General features: G+C 36.9%; 2 protein-coding genes across 2 annotated transcripts; both read right to left on the bottom strand.

The window, feature by feature from the left end:
* Positions 1–890: 890 nt before the first annotated feature.
* Positions 891–4438, bottom strand: LOC149019698 (universal stress protein PHOS34-like). The gene is made up of 4 exons (XM_089151086.1): positions 4226–4438; positions 3989–4083; positions 3719–3840; positions 891–1440 (listed from the first exon to the last, which is right to left on the bottom strand). Exons 1-4 carry the CDS (start codon positions 4404–4406, stop codon positions 1353–1355), a joined length of 486 nt encoding a protein of 161 aa, XP_089007212.1. The 5' UTR covers positions 4407–4438; the 3' UTR covers positions 891–1352.
* A 1744-nt stretch (positions 4439–6182) lies between these two features.
* On the bottom strand, positions 6183–10761 carry LOC149019699 (universal stress protein PHOS34-like). Its single transcript, XM_089153666.1, has 4 exons — positions 10496–10761; positions 10283–10377; positions 8488–8609; positions 6183–6596 (listed from the first exon to the last, which is right to left on the bottom strand). Exons 1-4 carry the CDS (start codon positions 10695–10697, stop codon positions 6509–6511), a joined length of 507 nt encoding a protein of 168 aa, XP_089009792.1. The 5' UTR covers positions 10698–10761; the 3' UTR covers positions 6183–6508.
* Between the last annotated feature and the right edge of the window lie 455 nt (positions 10762–11216).

Consider the following 11216-nt stretch of genomic DNA (forward strand, 5'->3'; position numbering starts at 1 on the left):
AATATCTAGTTTGTGACTTTGGCCATAATGGGTCAGATGATAAAGTGGTGAAACTTGATGATAAAGAGATTCTAATAGCGATTGTTTTAGGTACCCAAAGAATTAAAATTAGGTGGATAAAATGAAGAGGAGCATCTGGGATCTAGGGTTATCGGTGTAGTCCTTTAAAGTTAAAATAAAAATTTTATAAAACCATTGTTTGATCAACTATGATGTATGGTGTGGAGTTTTAGGCTGTTAAAAGAGTCATATAGATAAATTCAATGTAACAGAAATTAGGATGCTAAGATGGATGAGTGACAAAACTAGGAAGAGATAAGATAAAGAATGATCAGCTACAAGAAAATCATTTGAGGATTTAGAAATATTTACCAAATGTTTACCATTAAAAGTGAAGTTTAGGATCATTCCTTCATGGTTAAGTTAACCTTTCATGTATTTCAAGCATGCATGTATTGCTTGCTTCTGAAATGGAGTTTGAAATAGCTTTGCATTCGCGTTTTGTCCTAAAAATTTGTACATTTGGTTGAGCAACTTTGACGAGAATAATATGAGAGGTACTGAAGGTGTAGATGTTGCAAAGGTGTAGATGTTGCAAAAGAAGGTAATGCTAAAATTGGCTCATCACTTTCCTGATGGACTACCTGATGCTGTGCAGGAACAATCCAAATCAAGTTTGAATATGATGTCTCCTGATATGCACAGCCCAACAAGCATCAATTTGCTCAAAACTTCTGTTACAACATTAAACATTGCATGTTCAAGATTCATTTTTTTAGGCTAGAAGACCACTTCCCTTTTAAGCTACATATTTATTTATGGTCACTTCATATCATTGTTTCTTTTATGTAAAATGTGAATTCAACAGCAATGGTGGAAAGTTTTTGTCTATCATTTCTGCTGTATGTGTTATCAGATGGTGAAATGATTGCACTGGGCTTTTGGGTTTTCTTTTCTTGACAATGCTGATATATGGTCTTGCATTTCCTCAAAAATGCAGATTTTATTTTATTCTGTTGCAACATGACTGAATCATTTATGCTTCAATGTTATATTTCAACATTAGGTTGAACAATCACCATTCGAGGGCATGTTGAGACACTGCCATTGTGATCCATTTTAATACAGAGGTTGGTGAACAAATCCATGCACACAGACAGAAAGCTGGAAGTGATATATTTACATTTACATATAAATCTAAAGACACGTTTTTGTGCATCGATCTTCAGAGTTGAAACAATAATGACTTGCTGCAGGATTAAAACTTTGGATACAACATCGGCTATCCCATCTCATGAACACTTTCAAGAATAGAATGGATGTGCAGCAGTCCATGCATTTGCCCCAAGGTCTTAATGCTTGATCTTGGGCTTTTTCACAATCATCACGGAACAGTGAGCATGGTGAGCACAGTAATCACTGACACTGCCCAAAACAGCCCTGCAAGGCATCAAACAAATTATGTGTTAAGACTGTTAATTTCTTTCAATTAATGCATATATAGCTGACTGAAAGGATGGTTGCTGGTGCTAGGAAGGGATGACTACTGAGGTTATCCACTGCATATGAAATGTATATGGCCTGGCATATCCAAAATTGAGATTGATACAACTCCCTTGCTTCAACTTAGGAGACAATATTGGAAGGAAAATGTACTACCCATGGGATGATTAGCCATTAACTGTTTCTCTACTAAGGGAGATAGCAATTGGTCACGGTCGAGGAAAGAAAATATATATGAGACAATTTGCAGGATGGAGATCAAGTAAACAAGGTGAGAGCCACTGCACATGTACAACATGTCTGCACAACATACAACTCTGATGAAGTTCTTGCAAAAGGATCATGGCAATAAGGTACAAAAAGGGCTCTACTTGAGGAACAGTAGTCTGTGACACTTTTGCCTCAGGTTGAGGCCCCAACCAGCAAACTTCAGGGTCACATACAAATTTTTATCAACAGAAAACATTAACCAAGAAAGCAAGAATTCACATCAAACCAGACAATGAAAAAGCTGATAGTATGTTGCTAGGTTTGAGCTGTGATTTCTAGATTTTGTTGGTCACCTCTAGCATTCAAAGAAGAATTTATACTCTTCGAATCACTATATAAGATCCATGGATGGTTACTTTGGTTCCAAACCGCAATGCATTTCCTCTGCCCAAGTGTTCTCTAGGCATTATGTAGTTGGAAACTCTAATAATTGAAGGGCCAAAGCTTAAGGGAGAGATGTGAATAGTTCTCCAAGAAACAAAATTGAGTAGACAAAGACCAAAGGTATGAGTGCTAGAAAGCCTCTTTATGTGATCCTCATATAAATGGAAGGGCCAAAGCTCAAGGGAGAGATCTGAATAATTCTACAAGAAACAGCATTCTAGAATGTCAAAGTCATCTTAAAAAAGGCCACAACTACATTTGAACAAATGAAAGATATAGCTGTTCAAAAGGTAGATTAATCTACCTTTTTCTTTTTCCCAACTTTTTTCTCAGAACAGAGAAACATCTCATAGGGCTTAAGGGACTTAAACCTGTATAGTTTTCAATTTGTTTTTTTTTCTATTGTTCTTTTGGGAACTCCAAATACTTTGGAGAAAGATACGCAGGAACTGATACCAGGGGAGCCACAATAAATGATTAAAAGAGAGTTACTTTGATGGGTTCAATCTGTTTGTTAGTTGATGGATACAGGGGCGGAACCAGGATTCAATATTGGGGGCGGCCGAAGAATGGAAATCCAGTTGGGAAAGCACCAATGGTTTCGCACACATATTGTATGGGTCCTTAAGACCCATTGAGGGTCCAACGTGAATTATTTATTATATTAAGGAATAAACTCCTATATTTTGTGGGGCCCACCTATTTGATAAAAATAGGTAAATTAGGATAATGATAGTTTTTTCAACAAGATGTAGATAAATTAAAGCATCGCAAACAAAAAATAAAATACCGTCTTCACTCTATGTCGTGCAACCAAATTTTTTTGGTAAGATGCACCTGGTATTTGTTACCTTCTCTTGCTTTTATTTATAATATAAAATCAAATAGCAAAAATTGTAGACAAAATAAAGAAACAAAGAATATAAATCAAATAAAAACTATTTGATAAATAAAAGGTACCTATTGTGGGAACATTTTTTTCCATTTTCTTTAACGCTTAAGGGGAGTATAGGAAGAAAACATAGAGAATAATTATGAAAAAGGGAGAGGGGGGAGGGGAGAGATGGAGGGAGTTGGTATGGTTGAGGGTTGTTTCTAATTATATGACATTTTAAATATCTAATGTTTTTTTCAAAATTCCTTTAGTCCCGTTTATAGAGAGATGAGAATAATGAGGATGTGTGGGTGGGAGTTGGTTGGTTGTTTTACGAGTTGCTTTTATACCCATTATTTTACATTTAAGTTGTTCTCATATTTAGGAGGGGCCAATGTGCTTTCACATGTGCAAGAGAAGTGGAAATGAGGTTATATAAAATCCATTGGGGATTCAAACTTTTGAATTCTGTGATAAACGGGTCCGCCCCTAGATGGCTTGTTTCTGTGAAAACCCTATTCCTTGATTAGTCTAACATGTTTGTTCACCTTTTGGTTCAATAAATCTATCACAATTTGATATTGTCAAAGAGTAATAGCAGAAATTGAATGAATGAGTTACTTCCCAGACCTCCAACTTGACCATTAGCAATCCATCAATTAATGAAATTAAATGTCATATCTTCACCTTTTAATAGCTCCATAACCATGACTGCCAACAACCAAAATGGAAGCGTGGTGTTTCTCCACCGCCTCGCAGAGGACATCCCTAGCGTCTCCTTCCGCCACCTTCAGTACCACATCATGCACCTGCACTTTGTTCAAAATATTAACTGAAACCACCCATAAGAGCAAAGAAGAAGAAGAAGAAGAAGAAGAAGAAGAAGAGAGAGAGATTCCTAATTATTTTTGCCTTTCATAGACGGAGTTGGGAAATCATTAGCAAAGTGATTCTCACCGATTTACTGTGACAGATCTCCCTCGCCTTCTCTACAGATTGAGCTGCAATACTCTTGAAATCCGACTCCACGGGGGGCAAAACTTGGGCAGCTCCTGCAAAAATTCAAAGGCAAATTAGGCGGGAGCCTGAATCTCAGTGAAATTTCCAGTCAAGGGAAAAAACCCTAAAACTAATTCCAAGAAGAAAAGACTATTTCGTGATCAAATTGAAGAAGAAATGTAAGAGTAACAATACCAGCAAGTCCAGGGAGTCCAACAACGGCTGGAGGGGTGAAAATTGCGCGAACAACAACGAGCTTATAAGGAGGATTGGAAGCGAAGGGGACGAAGAAGTGATCGAGAGCCCAGTCGAGAGCGTAGTAGCTATGCTCACTCTCATCAACTCCCACCACAATTACCGATTTCTCTGTCGCCATGCCTCAATCCTTGAGTTTCTTCGAGAGTTGAGTTCTGTTCTGTGAGAATCTGGCACCCGTTGCTCTTTAAAGAAGCAAACTTGCTGATAGTGCCGTTGGAAAAGAAAATTTAAATAGAGAGTTACCAAAATACCCTTATGATCGTGCGATTTTCATCGCACCTCGTCTCTACTCTTTTCTACTTTTATGTCTTTTACCTCTGGAGCTATTATGTATTTGGATGACGTGTACACTGAAATTAAAACTCATGATCCATGCAACAATTTCTGAAGCTGAAACGTACAAATCATGCATACGTGGTGATCGCTTTGTCAACTTTGAAGTCCAAATTATTTTTTTTTAATATAATATTCTGGTTTACCAAAAGTTATACATAAGATCTTGTGGGTAACGTTGAGAATCTATGGGTTTTAAACTGGTGTTACTATTCACAAATCTGATACCTATTCAATGAAAGTAATTCTGTGTTTAAATTTATCTGGGAAACAATTTTCCGATCAGGATTGAGTGAGAATTCGTATTATTCATTAATATTATTACATTATCAGGTGATTAATGTCTTCTCTGCGTGTAAGATAGGGCTTCACTTGTCATGAGGAGAAAGAGTGTGCGAAAGTGTTTGATGCATAAATATAAGAGATCTTTATTTATTTATTTATTTATTTATTTATTTTTATGAAGTTATTTTCAAGCTAATCTTTTAATCATTATCATACACAAGAGAACCTACCTATTAAATCAAACCTTGATTTACTGACCAGCATCATACTCTCTCGATCACCCCTCGGACCGGATTTGAGCGTAGCCTATCGATCCCCGTCACTTAGGACCATGCAAGGAATGACCTAACAACTTGAATCAAAGGAACAAGAACATTTGCCAACCACAAGCGTGTATAACCCTTAACATCTTACCTTCACAAGTCATCTGCCAATGTGAGCTTGGTTTCTAAAAATATCTAATGCTAACTACAACACTTGCAGGGAACTGCCTCTATGAAAGCCCAACGGGTATAAATATCCCACTTATGCTTAAATCAAGTGATATTTTCTTCAAACTCAAGCTTTTCCCCTATCTCTCTAAGACTTGAACCTTACAACTCGGTTCTTCATTGTGTTGGCCATCAAATTTGACTTGGGCAACAATGATTCCCCAACCCACAGTGATTTGTTGGGATTAGAGCAATCAATCACACACAATCAAACCAAAAGAAAAAGAGAAAGAAACGAGATGCAAATTTACTCTGGGTCACCCCAATGAAGGTTACGTCTAGCTTTTAGGTTTTCACTATAATCTGTTCTTAACAACTCGTTACAAATATATATATAACCCTAAGCCACAATAGTTATTCATGGGGGGCCCAAGGCCAAACTGCAAAAGAAACCCCAAGGCCCAAAGTGATATAGGTCTCTACAGGCTCAGGGCTCTGCCCACATCCCCCCCCCCCCTACCCGAGAACCCCATGTCCATCAGCAGCATAATGTGAAGCATGAGCCAAACCTAACATGATTGGCCTGCTTTTAACCCTTGTTTCCTCTTTCTATAGATTCATTTCAGATCAATTCATGTTTGGATACTTCATTCCTCCAATTTTCGGTAGCAACACCACCTATGCTAGAAGTATAACATCATCATCAATCTTCAATGGTTTGTAGGTTGGCACAAGGCTTGTCACACAATCATCAGTGACACAGCTTCTCTTTTGATGGATTTTGGAGTGGTAAGTTCTAACTCGGATGGCATTCACAGAGCCAATGAGTCCCCAAAAGAGCCAGTTGCTCAAACAAATGCTAAAAATGATCGAAGCTCCTCATAAAGCATTCCACAGATAAAGAGCATATCAGTTGCAATGAAAACATATATACACATACAAGAACACACTATTATCCCAGGGGAAAAGGATGATGCAAGTCAGTGAAAAACTGAAGTGATTTATTGATAAGAAGCAAAGAAACATGCTGATTTATTGCATATTCTCATTTCACAACAATTGGAGTCACTTCAGCGTAACTTAGATACAACAATTCCATTTCGTAATACTTTCAAGGATAGATTGAATGTGCACCGGTCTGTGCACCGGTCTGTGCACTCGTTGGCAGAGCTTAATGCTTGATCTTGGGTTTTTTCACAATCATCACAGAACAGTGCGCATGGTGAGCACAGTAGTCACTTACACTGCCCAAAACAGCCCTGCAAGAAATCAACCAATTTATCTGTTAGGTTGTATGCAGTAACAAAGATACATAAAGAAGGGTTACTAGTCCTAAGAAGGGATGACTAGTGAGGTTGTCTGTCATAGACGTATGTAGCCTGGGCATGCAGAACTGCAACAGAGCTAACTGGCTTTGACCTATGAGATCATAACGGAAGGGGATGATTTACCATCCACTCTTTCTGTAAAGAAATGGCACACAGTCAAAACTGGTGGTTGAGGAAAGAAAAAAAAAATTACATGATAATTTGTAGACGAAGATTGAAGTGGTGGAGGCAGTGTATATGTACCACATCAGTGCACCAGCTAAGCAACTCTGGTAGGAAGTTGCAAAAGAATCATGGCAAGTAGTCCTAAAAAAGTTACAATAAAGGCATGGTATTCTGTGACAACTTGGTTTGTGTAGGACTCTAGCATCAAATCACAATTAGCAAGGTTGGGATCACATTTCTGGAATTTCATCAACAGCAACCGGAACGTAATTATTCTGACTTGACTTGAACTTCGGTTAAGTCACCTTCGTCGCTTTGTGTCCAAGCCCCTTCAATGTCTTGAGTTGCCCGAAGACAACTTTGTTTGCTATTCCATACATTATGATTCGTCTAAAGTTTATTAAAGATAAATTTTTTTCTTGGATGCTTAAATATAATGTTAGAATGAGGAAAATATAACTATATGCTATATATTCCAAGAGTAATCATAAAGAGAACACTTGTTGAAGTCTTAAAACTAAATGGTTTTAAGTGCAGTAGTCATGAATATCAATTAAGTGGTGAAAAAAATTTGTACTGCTGAAAATAAACTACTATATATAAACTGGAGGAAAATAAAGACAGAGAAAATGTATTGGCTATGGAGATAGTTGCAGCAAGAGAAGTAAATGGACTTTAAGTCAGTTAAATTCCCGATAGAATGTCTATCAATAGAGCAAAGCTGGTAAATACCTGATTTCCAGATTCAAATACCAGCATCTTTGATTTATGTAGAAACAACTACAATGGGGTAGGCAAAATTTGCCCTTGTCCAGTTTAAAACTACAAACATATACATACCAAAGATGCTTCAAGGAGAGAAAATATGGCAGAGAAATGAAATGGATAAAGGCCAAAGGTACAATTGCTAGAAAGCTCCTGTATGTGTCCTTGTATACAAATGATAGGGACAAAGCTGAAGGGATAGATCTAAGTGGTTCTCCAGAAAACAGGCTTCTAGAGAGTCAACAATAGCCTTTACAGATGCCACAAATACATTGAACAAATGAAACAATCCACAAATCAAAGATATTACTATTCAATGTCAAACACCTCAAAAAGCAGAGTGTTTTTTTTCCCTCCCAACCTTTTTCTCAGGAAAGAGGACAACACATACTTGGGTTTAGGGGGTCTTAAACCCTGAATAGTTTGAAATTTTTTTCAAACTTCATATTCTTTGAAAGAGAACCACAAAAAGTACATGTATTCCCAGGTGTAAAATGCAAAAGAATGACATATGATGGGTTCAATCTGTTTGTCAGTTGGTGGGCAGAACCCGTTCAATGAGACCCATTATTTGGTTAGTCAGTGTAGCTAGATACATCAGTGTGTTCACCTTTTGGTTGGATTTATCTATTATACACTTCAATATGGTCATTCAATAACATAGTCTGCAAAACTCACCCTACCAGGAGGAATCAGGTTCAAGCCTCCTACTTTTTATCTTCCCTCCCTCTCCCCCCAACCCCCCCCCAACCAAAAAATAAAGGAAAAAAAGTCTTGTCTTGGAATAGCGGAAATGCAAGAATAAAAACCTATAAAAAGTATTCCCTAAATCTGCACCTTTGCGATTACCAGCTATCATAAATGCAATTAGGGTCATGACTCATATTTTCACCTTTTTATAGCTCCATAACCATGACTGCCCACCACCAATATGGATGCATGGTTTTTCTCCACAGCCTCACAGAGGACATTCCTAGCATCTCCTTCCATCACTTCCACTACTAGATCATTCACCTGCACATTGTTCAAATTGTTAAGCAAAGATACTATATGAGCATAGGCAACTCTCCTATCAATTTAGATCATTTTCTCCTGCAACAGATGACCTGAATTCAGTAGAAATTCTTTCCACTCTAAAAACAAATCTGAATAGAGACAATAATCAAACTGAATCAAGTCAAATATCACCATTGCAGATTTCAGTTGGGAATGATGGACTGGTGGGTAGCCACTACCTCTTATGTCCAAAGGTTGGAAGATGGTCTGGTTAATGATGTAGCAGTGTTTATTTTAAGTCAAATTCATATGATTCTATCACCATGGAACAAAATTTCAACAAAATCTCAAGATTTGCAGTATCAGCAAGACAAAATATACATTCAAAATAAAAAAGAGCAAAATTCCGGGCATATTTGTATTTTTAGTGAAAATTTTCCTAAAGTGTAAACTTCTAGTGTAATAAATACAAAATCAATGGTCTGTTAGCTGGGATTTTTTGACAAAATAAGTTCTCTTTGCTTTTTTTTTTTTTTAAGTTTACATCTCATTTCATGTACTTCTTTACATCAACACCAACAAACATGGGGAAACACTGTATTGAAGCTCCCAACATCAACATTCAATTTTTTCCTCATTTTGAGGTAAAACCGTATTCTTCAAAATATTTCTTTAAAAATATATGATTGATACACGTTAGATTCTGAAGGATTTAACATATGTTCAACATCCTAGGCAAATCTACAAGCTCACAGCATTGAAAGTTTTTTTTCTATCATCTTTATTATTAATTTATTTTTCTACTTCAAAAATTGATTTTCTAAATTAGAATTCTGAAAATAGTATGGGTTTATCATCTTTATTATTAATTTATTTTTCTACTACATAAATTGATTTCTAAATTAGAATTCTGAAAATAGTATGGGTTATATAAACCGTATGGGGATCATAAATATACAATAGAGCCCATTGGTTGGTAATAATTTCTTTTTTTGGTTGAATCAGCTGGCATGGTACTTACTATTATTCTACTAGTGTTTCGTGATTTCTATTGAACTATTGAAGTATTGATGTCATGATGTGTCCTTTCTTGAACTGAAGATGCGCTTCAAACTTAGAAAGTTTGTCACCATATATTCTTATACATTATGCATTTCCGATGGGTATGGTTTAGTGAATTTGTACATTACTAGTTTAATTGATTATTATTTATATACATGAATACTTCAAGAATATGTAAATGAGCAATTATACATCAGATTCAACCAGATATTACCAAGCATGGGTGTCAATCCAAAACACCATTATGAGTAAATTTTCTTATTTTTTTAGAAAATAATTATTTAAATGTGTTTATATGGCTTAAATTAGGGTGTCATTAAGTCTTCAGGAATTAATTTGATCTAAAGCCCACAACAATGGACCATCAAAATTTGGAAAGAAAAATCCCAAATTTTGGCATTTCACTTTTCTCAATGAAACTGGAACACCAAAATCAAAACGAGTTGATCAAGCAAGTGAAATCAACAGAAAGCAATAACACTCCTTTTGGAAACCTAGAAACTAAACTATTCTGAAATCTTTCGGAGCTAAAGAGAGTAATTCCCAAAATATCAAAATCTAATTTTCCCTAGTTCTTAGTTTTCCATAACGGATAGGAGCAAGATCATCATTATCAAAGTGATTCTCACCGATTTAGCGATGCAGATCTCCTTTGCCTTCTGAATAACTCTAGCTGCTATGTTCCTGAGATCTGTCTCCACCAATGGCAAAACATCCGCAGCTCCTGCAAAAGTTCCGAGACAAATTAGGTAGGAACCGGTAAAACTCTTCAATTAAGAAAGAAGGGAAATCCAAAAAGTTCAAAAAATAAAAAAAGTAAAGAGTTTCAAAGATTACGCTACCAGGTCCAGCAAATCCAACAACACTAGAAGGAGAAGGTTTGGCGTGAACAATCACCAGCTTATAAGGAGAATCAGAACCGAAAGGGACGAAGAAGTGATCGAGAGACCAGCTGAGAGCGTAGAAGCTATGCTCGCTATCGTCGACTCCCACAACAACTACCGGTTTCTCTTTCTCTATCGCCGTCGCCGTCGCCGTCGCCATTGTATTATTTCTGTTCTTGCTTCGCTTCGAGAATCTACGAACGAAACTGAAATCACTGTGCTGCTATAAGAAAAAGAAAAAAAGCAAAAAAGAGAATCTGATTGGTGCAGCAAATCGAATAGTCACTGTTGAAGCTGACGTGTTCAATTGGAATACCACTTTGCGGCACCGCCGCTGGTTTTGTCTTTGGTCCAAAGCGGACAGAAAGTAACGAACAATTTTGTGAAATTACCAAAATACCATTATGATAGGCCAATTTTGGTCACTCGTTGAACCTTTTCTTCTTACTTCCTTGTCTTTTCATATGAAGATCTTAAAACTATATGCACGTGGTAGGGATAGATTTGCATTTTCCTTTTTTGGTACCGGCACTGACACATTCCCGCGAGATTCCTTGCGAATTTCGTGGATTGTTTGCCGACATTTTCAGGTGGAGTTCGACATTTCGAAGGTGCAGTGCACAGGGTGTGATCATCAGGTTTGGGACGGAAGAGTTTGTAAAGATTGGAAGAACTCGAG

This window comes from Hakea prostrata, chromosome 4 (assembly GCF_041222555.1).
Source record: "Hakea prostrata isolate BN-2017 chromosome 4, UWA_Hpros_2, whole genome shotgun sequence".
Lineage (NCBI taxonomy): Eukaryota > Viridiplantae > Streptophyta > Magnoliopsida > Proteales > Proteaceae > Hakea > Hakea prostrata.